The 17,751-nt window shown below is 39.3% G+C and overlaps 1 protein-coding gene and 1 long non-coding RNA gene across 8 annotated transcripts in view; one reads left to right on the forward strand and one right to left on the reverse strand.

Annotated features, from left to right (window-relative positions):
• SPIRE1 (spire type actin nucleation factor 1) overlaps positions 1–17,751 on the reverse strand; it is a 191,690-nt gene that overhangs the window by 23,115 nt on the left and 150,824 nt on the right. For 4 of the 7 annotated variants that reach the window (XM_037982988.2, XM_037982990.2, XM_007974722.3 and 1 more), the window contains 2 exons: positions 11,858–11,899; positions 5,639–5,811 (listed from right to left, as the gene is read on the reverse strand). In XM_037982988.2, the coding sequence (XP_037838916.1) occupies positions 5,639–5,811; positions 11,858–11,899 (215 nt within the window). The remainder of the gene's footprint in view (positions 1–5,638; positions 5,812–11,857; positions 11,900–17,751) is intronic. The other 3 variants (XM_037982989.2, XM_007974720.3, XM_037982992.2) reach the window with 1 other exon arrangement.
• Positions 1,189–11,273, forward strand: LOC140709025 (uncharacterized). Its single transcript, XR_012089358.1, has 3 exons — positions 1,189–1,518; positions 5,137–5,254; positions 6,079–11,273. It is a non-coding gene; the product is annotated as an uncharacterized lncRNA (long non-coding RNA).

The following is a 17,751-nucleotide window of genomic DNA, read 5'->3' on the forward strand; positions in this document are numbered from 1 at the left end:
AAATTTCTGGTGCACAATGTCATCAAATGAAAACTCTGCAGGGGAGCACAGGTCATATCCTGGAATGGTGGAAGGCACCTCTTAAAAGAATATGGAGTCTCTATGGAAAGGGAGATTAAATAAGATCACATATATACAGAGTTTACCATATAGTAGGTATTTTGGTGGCTAGAAAGCATTTATTAAAATGTAAAACAAACAAACAAAAAAACGTTGCTAGAATGAGTCCTGATAAGTTAACAGGTGAAATTTACATACACATGACAGCATTTCCTGTATCGGGGTGAATAAAGTGTTCAGTTTGCAGTTGGAAGTGTCACTGCTTCCTCCTCACGGGGAAATTCTGGTATCTCCTTCAATTGTTTTGTGGATTTCATTACAGAGGGTAGGCAAAGAGGCTCATGCAAGGGGCAGCAGAGGCAGGTGGACTCCACTGGTGAGTTCAGTACCAGCTGAGTACTAACTCAGTAGTGGGCCACTCCCTCTTGGAAAAGAAATTTCACATTGCTCTATGAGGCCTTCAGGAGGCCCTGAAGGATAAGAAGGATGGGAGGTGGTGGGTGGGAAGGCTCTGGTCTCCATCTCCATTTCTAGCTGATTGACACTGTACTTCTGTGTAAGTCTGGTGTGAAGAAAAAGTTTTGGCACTTAAAAACATGTTTGGGCCCAGGTGCAGAGGCTCACGCTTGTAATCCCAGCACTTTGGGAGGCCGAGGTGGGCAGATCACTTGAGGTCAGAAGTTCGAGACCAGTCTGGCCAACATGGTGAAATCCTGTTTCTACTAATAATACAAAAATTAGCCGAGTGTGGTGGTGGGCCCCTGTAATCCCAGCTATTCGGGAGGCTGAAGCAGGACAATTGCTTGAACCCAGGAGGCGGAGGTTGCAGTGAGCTGAGGTCACTCTACTGCATTCCAGCCTTGGCAATGGAGTGAGGCTCCATCTCAAAAAACACCCCAAAAAACCATGTTTGGAAGCCAGTCATTAAATTTGAGGAGAGGGAAAATGGGGAAACAGCTGATACAACTGAGAGGCAAGAAAAAAAGAATAAAGTCAACCTTTTTTGAGACTGCCCTTTATTTGTTCTCTACTGTCTTCTACAGCCCTGAGTCTTCACTTGCTCTTTGCTCATGGTGCAGCGTCAGCCAGGAATTCACTAGACAAGTCAGCAGAGTCACCAGACGCCAGACGTGCAGTAAGGAGCAGAGGTTTGAGTAAGAGCATCTCTGCTCTTGGGAAGGCACAGGAGAAATACATCAACATGCTGTGGCACAGCCCGGTTCACATCCCACAACAAAATGGAAAGCCCTCTGCTGTCTTTTATACTCATTCTAAAACCTAAGTCCTTCTACTCTTCCATGTGGCTTCTCCAGCCTTTTCAGCCCCTGTGGTGTTTACTCACTGACTGAACTGACCTCTGCAGCCTCTGGCCTTCTGTAGTGTCCAGTCACACTGTACACAGCCTAAGACAGTGTCTGGAAGACACTGTGCTCACTCAGCACTTGGAATGATTCTCAGGTATGTTTTTTATATTCTATTTAAATTATAAACAACAGGAGGGCAAAGACCATCATATTTCTGTCTCTACTTTTAGTACTTACTGAAGGCATTCAATAAATATTTGACTGGAAAAAAAAGGAGTGGTGCTGGGAAAAAAAAAGAAGTTGGTGAAAAGAACAGGAGAAGAGTTTTAAAATGCACTAAAAAGTAGAGAACGAAAAATTACTATAAGATGTGAATGAAAAAAACCCTGTAATGTGATATGGGATGTATTTAACAGTCTCTGTATTTGTGGCCATTTGTAAGACAGCAAATATGACCAGAGGTAAGTCAATCTTGGTTTAGGAATAGATAGAATTCCTCAACATCTTTTCCAGTTTCATGCTTCTGGAGCTACCAAGTTTTGGAACTGGAAGAGACCTAGAGATCACAGAATCAGCTCCTCTCATCAGAGGGAGAATACACTGGTGGCCGACAAGGCCAAGTGTCCATTCCAGCACCCAGTCCATACACCCTGAGCTGGCCCAGGGCAGGTGCGACACGGAGAACTGTTCTTTACTAATTCACACTGTAAGGAAACACAGTTTGAGTTTCCAGGTGTTCATTCATGTCTATATAAATGTCAGTTCATTAAATGGCTTTAAAACAGACCTTCTTCTGAGCTGGCTTTAACCAGCTGATGATCTGAAATCAGCTAATGTTAACAGAGTGTTTTAGAATAAACACAATTCATCTACCACTGTTAAAGAGAACTACTGTCTCATCAATAGAAAGTTTATTAAAACTTTGATTAATACAAACCCCAAACTTGAAACAGTTGATTAAAAATAAAGACTTCGGTTTATCTGTGTTTTCTAAATGTTAACATTTGAATATCATTTAGAAGTTTTTGGCTGGGTGTGGTGGCTCATGCCTGTAAGCCCAGCACTTTGGGAGGCTGAGGCGGGTGGATCACTTGAGGTCAGGAGTTTGAGACCAGCCTGGCCAACATGGTGAAACTCCATCTCTAATAAAAACATAAAAAAATTAGTTGGGCATGGTGGCAGGCACCTATAATCCCAGTTACTCAGGAGGCTGAGACAGGAGAATCACTTGAACCTGGGAGGTTGAGGTTGCAGTGAGCAGAGATTGGACCATTGTGCTCCAGACTGGGTGGCAGAGTGAAACTCTGTCTCAAAAAAAAAAAAACAAAAAACCAAAAACAACAACAACAACAACAACAACAAAATATATATATGAATTTTAAAACTTCTAAATATATATTATATATATCAAAAAGGAATTATATATATATTTAAAAAGGAACATAAGGCATTCCCACATTTAATACCTTTGTTCTTTTCTTATACTTAAAAACATCAATTTTAGATTGAAGAGGAAGGGAGGAATATGCTTATTTCCATACCCTTGTCTAAGATCATTCACTCTGTTCCATAAATCTTTGAGATTTCTACCACCACAACTTAAGAACTATGATTCATCCAGGTTTAAACCAGTAGCTAGTGACAAAAGTCAGAGGTAGCTGGAATCCAGATCTCACATTTCTCTTTTCGGCAATGTATTGCTTGCTTCATAATCTAACTGATGAAAATGACCTCTCTTTGATTAAGAATAGTGTGCCCAGCAAATCATCTCAAGATGTGGATTTGGGGCATTACCACTTTATCTTCAAAAAGACGACCACAAAGAAGGTTACAGAGGCTGCAAATTTATCTGATCATGCCTTGCTGTGTGGTCTTGCCTCATGAGGTGATGGATGAGGACTAGAAAAGGAGTTAAAAGCAGGCCTGTGGGGTGCAGGAAGGTGGTTCCTGGCAGCTGCAGATTGGTGCCACCCAACCAAACTCTCTGTGAAGGGACTGTGATCTGTGTAGCCATGGCCACAGAGGTTCCCGGGCCTTTGAGTGCTATGACTGAGAAACTGAGTTCTTCATTTATTTAATTTTACTATAACTTAAATTTAAATAGCCACATGTGGGAGTGGCTCCCAAACTGGAGCTCTGTCTAGATACCTGAGCTAGATGCTTTTAAAATGTAAATTGCTGTTCTTACAGGTTAGTATGAATTTATCTAAATATTTGAGTATCTACTGGGTGTTAGAAACTGGAGATATAAAGTAAATTTATCATGGTTCCTCCTCTGAGGGAACATGTACTCTGGTGGGACACAGAAATAAGTGAATAATTACATGACAGGGTGTTAAGTGTTCCAGCGAAACAGAGGGATGAATGGGTTATGACAGAATCACAAAGAAGGGGTCCTGGCAGGCTAGCGGTATCCGGGAGACTTCCTAAGACAAAGCGAGGCCGTGCTGACTCTGACAAGGACATGAGGGGAGATCGCAGACACGGCTAAGCACCACGCTGAGCACCGATGGGCTGTGCAGGAAGAGTCAACGGCTGCGCGTGGCTGAGGCATAAACCAGAGGCAGGGAAGGTGTGACATTAGGCCATAGGTGTCTGCAGGCGTGTGATCAGGGGATGCAAATTTTATTCTGCACGTGCCAGGGAGCCTTCCGAAGGTTTTAAGCAGGAGTTACAAAGAGCAGTGAGTGCAACATGGAATTTGGGGAGCCAAGAAGAAAAGTCAGATAGACTGAAGAGACAGTGAGAGAGAGAGACCAACTGACATTGGTAATACAAATATTTCTTATTGTTATTAATATTTGAAAAATTTAGTAGCAAAATTATTATTGGTATTGCTTAGAATGGGGTGGAGACCAATGAGAGGAGAATTAAAGAATAATTCCTCAGATTCTACCTTGGGTGGAGCCAGCAACTAGGACAGCAAGCAGAAGATGAGAAACTAGGGGGTGTGTGGGCATGCACGCAGGTGTGTGTATGTGCATGTGTGTAGCTAGGGTTTGTGTGAAGCTGGGGGGTGTGTGTAGCTAGGGTGTGTGTGTGCATGCACGCATGTGCAGCTAGGGGAGGTGTGTATGAAGCTAGGGTGTGTGTGTGCATGTACGTGCATAGCTAGGCTGTGGGTGTAAAGCTAGGATGCCTATGTATGTGAGTGTGTAGCTAGGGTGTGTGTGTGTACATGTGTAGCTAGGGTGTGTATGTGTGTGTGCGTGTGCATGCATATGTAGCTAGGGTGTGTGTGTGTGATTTGGCAAGTGGGTGAGGGAGAAGGGAGGGAAGAAGAGAATGTCATTTTACCTAAGTTGATTTTGAGGAAGGGGCAGTGGAAACCCTGTATATAATACAGGCAATGACGTATACAATACTGATATTGCAGATGGGGGCTTGAGATGGGTGCGGGAAGCATTAGCATATAGGTGGATGTTGACATCAGGAAGGATATGAGATCTTTCCCCCTCCAAAAAGGGCAGTAGGTGGAAGATGAAATCTGGAGAATACTATTAGAATTTTCTGAGTTTTATCTGTTGGTATTATGATCACAAAAAGAACAGTCCTAAGTATGAGTGTGTGGATTTTAGAGGAAGAATCTATGCAAAATGTTTTTCTTAACTTTATTTTTTTGTTCCCCAAACGGGAAGATATTAAGGTAATGTAAGTTGCAAAACTGTTGACTTGTTTTAACCCCACTTATAATTTAAGACTGTATATATGTGTGTGTGTGTGTATTTATATTTTTTTCTTTTTCTTTCTCTTTTTTTGTTTTTTGAGACAGAGTCTCACTCTGTTGCCCAGGTTGGAATGCAGTGGCGCAATCACAGCTCACCTCAGACTCGAACTCCCGGGCTCAGGGAATCCTCCTGCCTTAGCCTCCCAACTAGCTGGGACCAGAGGTATGCGCTACTGCACATGGCTAATTTTAAAATTTTTTATAGAGACAGGGTCTTGCTATGTTGCCCAGGCTGGTCTCAAACTCCTGGGCTCAGTGATACTCCTGCCTTGGCCTGCCAAAGTGCTGGGATTATAGATGTGAGCCAACATGCCCGACAAAAATTTTAGTATTCCATAAATTACAGCCACTATATTGGTCTTTACTAATAACAGAAAGTAATCTACTATTTAATTTCCTGCAAATCAAATTAATTTTAATCCTAGCTTTATTGGTTGAAAAATGGGAAGAGATTAAGCAACAACTGAAGCCAGATAATCAGTAAACTGGGTCAGAGAGCATTAAGCACCCTCATCTTGGAGTCAAGCTGTGTGAACTGGGGCCTTACCTCAGACTCAGAGCTGTCCAGTTCGGCCAGAGTTGGGGCTTTGAGGAGCTTCTTCCGCTGTGCAGGCACCTGCTGTGCAGTACTTAACCCGTTTTCTTTTGTTTGTGATGTCAAACCTCCATTCACCATAGATGACTCCATAAGATTCTTTGTAGATTCAGGGGTAGTTACATCTGGTAAAAAAGCAAAAGCTTACCTTTTCTTGAGCCAAGACAGGTTATCTGTGTTGAAAGCATACCAGGTAACACAGCATTTCACACAAAAACACAGAGGCTTGACTCAGTAACACCTTGCCTATGTATAGAAAACTTTTTCTGGTTGGATATTGACTGTCAAATTCAATTAAAAGAAACTTTAAAATGAATAATTACATATTCATACGTGTAGATGAGAATTTAGAGTTAAAACTGATAACTGACTCCAACCTGTTTATTTTCCAGATGAAGAAACTGGGGCTGAGAGAAGCTAGTTTACTTCACAGCCTCTAAGGATCTAGTGATATATGGATGAAGAAAGGACACACACAAAGCCTTACCAGACACATGGCTGTAAGATCTGAAAATGTTTTGGTTTAAGAATAAAAATGGCTAATAATCTATATTCATATAAACATATTTAATGTGAACACAAAAAGTCTGGGATACATTTCCTCTGATGTGTCTGATTTATATTACTAAGAGCTCAAATTTGGATGAGAAGGCAATACGACAAATGAAAGACAATGAAGCAGTCTACAGTGTGGTGTGATGGGGATGGTTTGGGTCTCTACTGCTATCTGCTCTCCTTTCGTCTGTAAAATGCGGATACTAACAGAGGCGGGCTTGTTGTGAGCATTAAACAGGTTAGTAATTGCATATAAAATTCTGTGCCTAGTACAGGCAGTGAACAATAAATGTTAGCAATTATTCCTACTGATTTTGATCTCTATTGGTGAATAAATAAACTAAGGCTCAGATGGATTCGGCCAGAGTGGCACCATGGTGTCATGCCACAGCTGATCTGTGAGTCTTTGTCAGTACTGACTCTGATGGCCTGCTTTTTGGTACCATAGCCTGGAATCCTTGAAGGCAAATGGAACTACTTTTCTTCAGTATTTCAAATGAAGAGTTAAAAATGGGCTAAATTTAGTAACTATAAAATCAGTGTATTTAGAAGTGAAAAAGAGCAGTTACTGCATGATGCAATTTATAGACCAGCACACTCAACTGCTCTTTGCATGCGGACAGTCTGTGAGGCTGCCGTAAATGGGGCAAAGGGCATGTTAAGTACTAAAGTGAAAAAGACTGACTGATGCTCTTTTAGAGGGGAAAGCACTGTAAACGAGGTTACTATAAACACAAGAATGTGGCCCGGCGTGGTGGCTCACGCCTGTAATCCCAGCACTTTGGGAGGCTGAGGCAGGGGGATCAATTGAGGTCAGGAGTTTGAGACCAGCCTGACCAACATGGTGAAACCCCATCTCCACTAAAAATACAAAAATTAGCTGGGAGTGGTGGTGGACGCCTGTAATCCCAGCTACTCAAGAGGCTGAGGCAGGAGAATCAAAGCGAGACTGTGTCTCAAAAAAAGAACAACCCCCCCCTCCAAGAATGTGCTGTTTATAGTAGGATATTTCCCCCCAAGCAAGTAATATTTACACACCTTAAGGATGAGAGGTAGAGCTCCAAGACACATGTGGTATACAAGTGTGTTCTAGTGCAGCTTTCCCTGACATTATTTATAAGAACCATGTAAATTATTTCTTACTACAAATGATATATATCCTATTTAATATTTATGATTTCTGCTTATTTTTGAAGGGTTTGAACAAGCTAGGAATAATGGAAGGAAAAGAAAAAGAAAAAAGGGAAAGAGAAGGGAGGGGGAAAGGAAAGAAGGAAGAACAGCTGTCTATTAATTTTTACATAAAATTTTTAATCGAGAACTTGACAACACATGCGTTTATTTTATTGTTACCTTCCCAGGCATTACATAGCTAGAACAAATAAAGAATTGGTGATGGTGGTGGGGAGTGCTGAAAGGGACAAAAGGAAAAAAGCAGCAAGGTTTTATACAAATTATAAATGTAAAAATCTTAAAATAAATATTTCAATAAGGAGATAAGAGAAATAGAATTGTTGATATTTTATAGGAATCTTCTAAAAGGAGATATAATGAGAAATAGAATTGTTGACATTTTGTAGGAATTTTTTAAGAGAAAGCACAAGTATTTCAAACACACACACCTTCTACCTTTCCTAGCCACGTACTCACAGAGGCTCCCACTGTTGACCTGGCAGCAGGTCACTTTCTAATTATTACAACTGGAGTTATAATAAGAGAAACACAACCAGCTTTCCACGCTGGCCCCACATTTCCAATCGACAAAGTCAGAGTTTCCCTAAGAATAGCACTGCATGCATACCATTGCACAGAGGAACACTCAAATAGTTTTGGCAGTTATTTATTTATTTACTTATTTATTTGAGACAGTCTCACTCTGTCACCAGGCTGGAGTGCAGTGGCGCGATCTCGGCTCACTGTAACTTCCGCCTCCTGGGTTCAAGTGATTCTCCTGCCTCGGCCTCCCAAGTAGCTGGGCCTACAGGCACGTGCCACCATGCCCAGCTAACTTTTTTGTATTTTTAGTAGAGTCAGGATTTCACCATGTTGGCCAGGATGGCCTCAATCTCCTGACCTCGTGATCCTCCCGCCTCAGCCTCCCAAAGTGCTGCGATTACAGGCGTGAGCCACCGCACCTGGCCCATATTTATTTTAATGTGCTGGAAAAAAAAATACTCTATTTTTTTGCTACAGAAAAACATACTGTATTTTAAGATCCATGATTTTACTGCTTAAGAAATGTTTAAAGTTGTTTATGGCGCATTAAAAATTTTTAATAGTACTGGTGACACTTAAGGCTGGCAGAAAATTATAAAGATGGTATATGAACTGAAGTTTAGGGAATGCTGTCAAATGACAGTGACTGCCCTGAGTTCAGTCCATTCTCAGTGCAGGGGATTTGAGAAATTGTCCAACAGCTCTCTAATTGCCTGAACCCTGTGCTATGAGATTGATAACTGTCATTTTAGCTAATTGACTGAGAGTAGTGAAAGAAAATATCTGTATTAAATTCAAAGCTTTGAGAAAAACTGAATAAATAAAAAATGGGTTATGTAACAGCCAGGTTTCAAGATGATTTAAACACTGAATGATTTTATCTCACAGATCTGCAAAAGACTTAATTGAACTTTTTTTTTTTAGACATAGTCTCATTCTGTTGCCCAGGTTGGAGTACAGTGGTGCAATCATGGCTCACTGCAGCCTTGACCTCTTGGGCTCAGGCAATCCTCCCACCTCAGCCTCCCAAGTAGCTGGGACTACAGGTGTGCACCACCACGCCTAGCTAATTTTTTAGTATTTTTTTTTGTGTGTGTAGACAGGGTTTTGCCATATTGCCCAGGCTGGTCTTATTTTAAACTCCTGGGCTTAAGCAAACCTCCCACCTTACCCTCCCAAAGTGCTGGGATTATAGACATGAGCCACTGTGCCCAGAAAATGTATTTTAAAGAAGTTTGATTACTTATATTTTTCTGTTTAAATGAATAAATTATCATTTTTACTTTAATGTATCACATGAGAAAAGCAAAACACTTGGATAGGCTTTGTATTTCTTATACATAAGATGGCATTTCTTAAAAAAAACTGGTGATATTTATATGTAAGCAAAATATTTAAGAGGTGAAATATTTAGATATGGCTTTAGAAATCACATACCTTAGGTTTAGAACCTAAAATGCATACCCATGATATTAAATATGTGTCTATTGCCTTATTTAGTGTGAGGAAATGTGACTGACATATAGATTATATACTTAATATCTGTATAGGAAAAACAAGTTATACTTACCATAAGTGATGTTGAATAAAGATTTTCACTAATAATTAATATTTCTAAGATATACTTAAGCAGTAGAATATACTTCATTATCTTGTACTTAAGTTCAGAGTTATCATCTACACTATATGTTTACAATGTTTCTCACTAGTTTGTTCATTTTCTAACTCAGAAAATGCACTCCAATCTTTGCATTTAAGTTAGAAGAATGAATCAATCTTTTCTATTTATAATTCGGGCAATTTTAATTAATAGTTAAAATGCAACAATGAAAAACATAAAAGCAGCACAAGAAATCAAGAATGAAGCATTAGGAAGTCACAAAGTACACGAAGACATGAAATAAATTACAGCAAATGATAAGCAGTGAAACCAAATAAAAATTCTCTGCTACCCTTTTACACTAAGAAATTTAAGTACCAAGAGTTTTCTTTCCAAATAGAACCCATCGTATAGGCTGCAAGAACACAGAACACACAACATACCTATACATGAGGTGTGTGAGCATGCATATTGTCAAAATCAGCAATGTGTGCCTAATTTAGATTAGCCAATGGCCAATGTGTTTAGGCAGCCAACCACTCCCTTCCTTATTGTGGTCCAACTAATAGAAGCATCTTTTGTAGATATTCAAAAAAGATAGAGTATCTGTAATGTATATTGCCAACTTTTGGGGATTAGTATTGACATATGCATTACTATTTTTCTGCATTTATTTTCCAGATCAAATTTTTTACAAGGTCACTTTGCAAATGGCTGAAAAAATAAAAATTCCAAGTGAATAAAGAAAAAAGGAAAAGCTCTTCTGTGGTCAGCCAAAAATAGTAACTGAGTGATTGTAAAATATTATAGTCACGTCTGATACCTACACAAATAAGCAGAAGATTTAAAAACAGTTGGAAACTAGCTTTGTAGCTAGAAGATACTCAATAAATATTCATATACAGAATATACTAGAACTCTTTAAACATGAATTTGTAAGTAAGGTATGCCATCAATTCTTTGTATCTTGAGGCATTCAACGGCATTTAACAGAAAATCCTGAAAGAAAATATTTGTGCCAACATCTCATCTCATCTTATACTTAAAACAGTAGCTTCCAAAATTAAAAACTCTAACTTGCAAAATATTTTACTGGGATTAAGTTGGCTTTGAAAATTCAACTGGCTGGGTGAGGTGGCTTACGCCTGTATTCCTAGCACTTTGGGAGGCCAGTTGGTGAACTGCTTAAGCCCAGGAGTTCGAGAGCAGCCTGGGCAACATGGTGAAACCCTGTCTCTATTTCCTAAAATAAATAAATAAATAAAAGAAAATTCACTCATATATATTTAAAGTTTTAATTTAAAAAGGGTTGATTTTATAGACCAAATTTAGTCATTTCACTATTAATCTCTGTTTAACAGAAAGGTCTAAACTTGCACTACAAATCTGAGGCACGTAATTATATATTACAACCAAAGCCATTACAATGCTCTTGTATTTTTATACTCTTTTATTTTTTTTTGGAGACTGAGTCTCACTCTGTTGCCCAGGCTGGAGTTCAGTGGTACGATCTTGGCTCACTGCAACCTCCGCTTCCCAGCTTCAAGCAATTCTCCTGCCTCAGCCTCCCAAGTAGCTGGGACTACAGGCGCATGCCACCACGCCCGGCTAATTTTTTTGTATTTTTAGTTGAGACGGGGTTTTACCATGTTAGCCAGGATGGTCTCGATCTCCTGACCTCATGATCTGCCCACCTCGGCGTCCCAAAGTGCTGGGATTACAGGTATGAGCCACCGTGCCTGGCCTGTATTTTTATACTCGTAATCATGATTCAAACTCATTCGTGATTAGGCTTTATCCACTGAGCACAAACATACAAAAGACAGTTCTTGCCCATCAACTGAGGTGCTGTCATCTGAAGTAGATAACCATTTTAAGTTTAGTTACTTAAATAACTGAATGCTTTAGAGAACAGGAAGTAGATGCATCAGAATTTTGTTTCTACGAAATTTTTTTCTATTCTCTTAGGGCAAAGGTCTGCTGTAGGCTTTAACCTCATTGCTCTAGAAGAGCCTGGGCAGTGACAGCCACCATAAGATGGGCACCATTTTCTAGAACCATGAGTATGGTGTGATGGTTCTTCCAAAACTGCTTGGGAGAAAACAGATTTACTGTAGTCTTGTATCTTTTTTACGTATATTGCTTTCAAATAAGCAGAATGTTTTATTTTACTGACCACGGCTTAGAAGAAGCCTTTCCATTTTCTTTTTTAACATGTTTGAACAAGCAGATGAATGAAATGTATTTCACAGAAACCACAAAAGCCACGTCAGGTGTAAAAGCGTTTTTGTTTTTTTTACCTGACAAGTCAAAACTGTAAGACATGCTAAGTGGCCGCATTGCTGAAAAAAAGAAAACAAACAATAAAAAGAAAATAATTCAGCTGTTAGGAATATACAAGGAGGACAAAAAAGGGAACGGATTAATGAAGACCCTCAGTGGCTACATGTCAGACTCTAAGGCAGACGCTAGTGAATGAAAATCTCAAATATATTAAAACCATGCAAGAGTCTTAGTTTCAATTACATCACTAAGACTTGAAATGGAGGAACAATAAAAGGAAAAAGTAACTTTTTTAAAAACAAGTTAAAAATGAAAGCATGATAAAAATACAAACATTTTAAATAATCACAGAATAGGATTTCTGACTTAAATACAGATTTTTTTAAAAGTCACATTTTAAAACATGATTTTGGGGAACATATAACATCTTTAAAATTTCAGACTAAATCTATCCTTCAATAATTTATGTCAGGATGAAAATTTGGCTCTCGGAATAAAGGCGAAACAGTTTGTAAAAAATTCTCAGTTCAGTTAGCTCAGCAGTATCACCACTATGTGTCAATAAACTACCTACTGTAGACCGTATAACCTAGTAGTTGAAGGACGGTCAGACTGCCTGAGTTTGAACCTCAGCTCTGCCACTTACTGGCAGTGTGACCCCAGGCAAGTTACTTAACCTCTCTGTGCTGTAGTTACTTCATCTGTAAAATGAGAATAATCCTATCTTACGGAATTGTTATAAAGATTAAATAACTTCATGTAAAAAGGGTGCTTAGAATAGTGCTTGACACACAGTAAAAACTGAAAATAGTAGTCCTTCCTTATCGTAGTTTCACTTTCCATGGTTTCCGTTACTCATGATCCAAAAATATCACATGAAAAATCCCAGAAATAATTCATAAGATTGATTTATTTATTTTGAAATGGAGTCTCGCTCTGTTGCCCAGGCTGGAGGGCAGTGGTGTGATCTCAGCTCACCGCAACCTCCGCCTCCCAGGTTCAAGTGATTCTTGCGCCTCAGCCTCCTGAGTAGCTAGGATTACAGGTGCCCACCACCATGCCCGGCTAATTTTTGTATTTTTGGTAGAGACAGGGTTTTTCCATATTGGTCAGGCTGGTCTCGAACTCCTGATCTCAGCTGACCATGCCTCGGCCTCCCAAAATGTTGCAATTACAGGCGTAAGCCATCATGCCCAGCCAATTCATAAGTTTTAAATTGCATGTTTCCTGAATATTACTTTTTCTATTTTATTATTAGTAATTGTGAATCTCTTACTGAGCCTATTTTATAAAATAAACTTTTTCACAGGTATGCATGTAAAGGAAAAAACATAGCATATATAGAGTTTGGTACTATCCATGGTTTCAAGCGTCTACTCGGGGTCTTGGAATCTATCTCCCCTCAGATAAAAGAAGACTACTGTAATTCTCTTTTTTTTTTTGAGCCAGAGTCTCACATAGAGTTTGGTACTATCCATGGGGGTCTTGGAATGTATCTCCCCTCAGATAAAAGAAGGCCACTGTAATTCTCTCTCTGTTTTTTGAGCCAGAGTCTCACATAGAGTTTGGTACTATCCATGGTTTCAAGCGTCTACTCGGGGTCTTGGAATCTATCTCCCCTCAGATAAAAGAAGACTGCTGTAATTCTCTCTCTGTTTTTTGAGCCAGAGTCTCACATAGAGTTTGGTAGTATCCATGGGGGTCTTGGACTATATCCCCCCTCAGATAAAAGAAGACTGCTGTAATTCTCTCTGTTTTTTTGAGCCAGAGTCTCACATAGAGTTTGGTACTATCCATGGGGGTCCTGGACTATATCTCCCCTCAGATAGAAGAAGGCTGCTGTAATTCTCTCTCTGTTTTTTGAGCCAGAGTCTCACTCTGCTGCCAGGCTGGAATGCAGGGGCTGCAGTGGTGCAGTCTCAGCCACTACAGCCTTCAAGCGACTCTCCTGCCTCAGTCTCCTGAGTAGCTGGGATTACAGGTGCCTGCCACTAGGCCCAGCTGACTGCTGTTTTAGTAGAGATGGGGTTTTTCATCATGTTGGCCAGGATGGTCTTGAACTCTGACCTCATGATCCGCCCACCTTGGCCTCCCAAAGTGCTGGGATTACAGGCGTGAGCCACTGTGCCCAGCCCATCATTTCTTAAAAATGAAATTATTATGTATTTCCTGTTGAAGCACGCTACTTTTAAAATTTATTGCATATAATAACCACTAAATTGTATACTTTAAATGAGTGAACTTTATGGTATATCAATGCCATATAGCTCAGTAAAGCTGTTAAAATGGTTACTGCAGAGATGCGATGATTCAGGACAATGAAGATTATCTATTTTCACTGCTGTGGTCCAAAGCTCTTACCAGTGCCTTTAGAAGAGTGCCTCAAAGAGAGAACATCTTTCCTGTGACCCAGGCTCCTCAGCCTTCCTAGGATTGTTCAGAAACCACCACATCAGACACTGAAGCACAGGACTTCAGATATCCATTGGCCATTCTTCCCTTCCTCTCCAACAAAGCATAGTCTTTGTTTTCCATTCCAAAAACGAAATCTACCAGGACTGCCCATATTCTCCAAAACTGCTGGAGCCAAAGCAATGCCTCACTGAATGTCTTTATCCTAATGTGTAAGTTAGGATGTATGTTTTAAAAGGCATTTTACTGTGTTTTAGTTATCTCACAGGAGATTGGTTAGGGATTTTGTGTTGACAAAAATAATCTTCCTTGAACTTATCTCAGAAAAGTATTCTAAAAAGAAAAAAAAAACTTCCACTCACCATTCAAAAACCTGTACTTCTAAACTCCTATATTACCTACTCTAGATTTTCCTAATTATGTAAAGCAAATAAAGTATTACATATTGCCACAGCACTCTTCCATCTTCTCTAGTATCTTCTTATTCTGCTCTCTTTTTCTCTAGCACATTAATATATCTTTTGAAATAAGGTTGACTACTGTGTTAAGAAGGGGATGCAATTATTTCTTGGGAGATTGACATTTATATATTTTCCAATCTCTATACCAAAAAGAGAATAAAAATTGAGGATCATGTCAATTAAGATGTTTAGAAGAAAGAAAATAATCAGAGACATGAACAAAGACTGATGTACAAGAATAGTAATTTCAGACTTACTAGGAAAAAATGGAAAAAGCCAGCAAATCAGGAAAATAGGTAAATAAAACCAAGTAGCCATCTGTTAGGAGATCACAACCTTATAAATCATATTTGGAGTCATATTTAATGACATAGGAAGATGGTCATGCCAAATAAAACATTAGATGCAGAGAACAGAGTACTGTATATACAGTTTTCATCCTCATTTTGTAATGCACAAGTAAATTCACAGTGGATGCCTCTGGCTGTTGTCATTATGGGTAACATTTTCTTCTTTAAACATTCAGACATTTTTGCCATTGCTGCAGTGAGCTCCTACTTGCAATTACATGTAGGGGAAAAGTGATACAAATATTTAGGGAAACTTTTCTTCAAGTTAATTCTGCCGATATTATCATAACTGAATTCCCCAAAGCAAAACTGTATAGTAAGAACCAATGTAGCTCTGTAGGAAAAAATGACCAAAATCCCTTACTTTACAATTAGGGTTTAATATCAATTTGAACTCAGAATTCTAGAAGTAACACTCTTACAGAACAGTATCTTTCTATAACAGCTCAATTCTGGTTGTTGTGAAATACCAACTGTCAAGGTTAAAATAAAGACATACTTAACATAAAAATGATATTTAATTATTCTAAAGTAGCATTTCCATTAGCAACTACATATAATTTTAAAAAGTGAAACTGAAGAATATGTATGTGACAAAGGCTTGCTATGAGAGATCGAATCACTAATCAAAAAGCTCCCCAGCAAAGGCCTAGGACCAGAAGGATTCACTGGTGAATTCTACCAAATACTGAATGAAGAATTAATGCCAATCCCTCTCAAGCTCTTTCAAAACACTGAAGACGAGAGAACACTTTTTTTTTTTTTTTTTTTTTGAGACGGAGTCTCGCTCTGTCACCCAGGCTAGAATGGAGTGCAGTGGCCGGATCTCAGTTCACTGCAAGCTCTGCCTCCCGGGTTTACACCATTCTCCTGCCTCAGCCTCCCGAGTAGCTGGGACTACAGGCGCCCGCCACCCCGCCCGGCTAGTTTTTTTTATTTTTGAGTAGAGACGGGGTTTCACCATGTTAGCCAGGATGGTCTTGATCTCTTGACCTCGTGATCCGCCCGTCTCGGCCTCCCAAAGTGCTGAGATTACAGGCTTGGGCCACCGCGCCCAGCCGAGAGAACACTTCTAATTTTGTTTTACGAGGCCAAAACCCCCAAAAGTACAGGCTAAAATCCTTAATGAATATAGATTCAAAATTCTGAAGAAAATACTAGCCAACTGAATCCATCAGCACAATAAAAGGATCATACATCATGACCAAGTGGGATTTATCCCTGGGATGTAAGGATAGCTTAAGACCTGAAAATCAATTAACACGATATACCACCATAATAGAATAAAGAATACAAATCACATGATCATTCCGAATGCAGAGAAAGCATGTGACAAAATTCAACACCTTTTCGTAATAAAAACACTCAACAAATTAGGAACAGAAGGAAATTACCTTAACATAATAAAGGCCACATATGGAAAGCTGACAGCTAACATCACACTCAACAGGGAAAAACTGAAAGCTTTTCCTCTAAAATCAAGAACAAGGCAAAGATGACCACTTCTATATTCAACATAGTACTGGTAGTTCTAGCCAGAGCAATTAGGCAAAAAAAGAAATAAAAGGCATCCAACTGGAAAGAAAGTAATAAAAGTATCCCTGTTTGCAGATGACATGATCTTGTAGATAGTGTATTGAAAAAAAAATTTATGGAGTTTTCTATCTCTAACAAACTATCAAGGAGATTAGAAAAACAATCCCATTGACATCACCACCAAAAAGAATAAAATATCTAGGAGTAAATTTAATTAAGGAGGTAAAAGATTTATACACAAAAAGTACAAGACAGAAATAAATGGAAGAATAATGTTCATGAATTGAAAGACTTACTGTTAACATGTGAATACTACCCAAAGCTATATACAGATCCAACAGAATCCCCACAAAAATCCTAATGGTATTTTTTACAGAAATAGAAGATAATCCTAAAATTCCTATGGAACCACAAAAGACAATGAATAGCCAACCAATCTTGAGAAAGAATAACAAAGCCGGAGACATCACACTTCCTGATCTTACAATATATTATAAAGTTACAATAAAAAAAACAGCATGGTACTGGCAAACAACAGTGGAACAGAACAAAGAGTCCAGGAATGAACCCACATATATACAGTCAACTGATTTTTTTTGTTTTTCTTTCTTGCTATCACCTAGGCTAGAGTGGAGTGGTGCAATCACAGCTCACTACAGCCTTGATCTCCTGGGCTCAAGTGATCCACTCTGAAGCTTTGTCACCAGAAAGTACATTTAATTATTTCAACCCATGAGAGTACTCTGTACAGCCCAGTGCTGTACTATGGACACAACAACGAACAAGACAGACATGGGCCCTGTCATCACAAAGGTCACAAAACAGAAGGGCCAGGATTAAACAAGAAAAATCAATATGGAGTGGTGGGAGAGTTCAAGACTGGAAGCAAGAGGAGAGTCAGGGCTGCTGCGACAGATGACAACCTCAGCTAAGATAGTGGCTGTTGGGTTGAGAAGAGTGGAAGATGAGAAAGATCCAGAGAAAGTAAAATCAACAGGAGTTGGCCATCAGGTAAGAGTCAAAGATTATGTTAAGGTTTCTACATTGGGAAAACAAAATGAGATGGTTTGGGGAGAGACAGGATGAGTTCACTTGTGGACATGTTGGGTTTGTCTTGCTTGTAGGATATGAGAAGGCTCTATCTAGCAGACA

Source organism: Chlorocebus sabaeus, chromosome 18 (assembly GCF_047675955.1).
Source record: "Chlorocebus sabaeus isolate Y175 chromosome 18, mChlSab1.0.hap1, whole genome shotgun sequence".
Taxonomy (NCBI): Eukaryota; Metazoa; Chordata; class Mammalia; order Primates; family Cercopithecidae; genus Chlorocebus; species Chlorocebus sabaeus.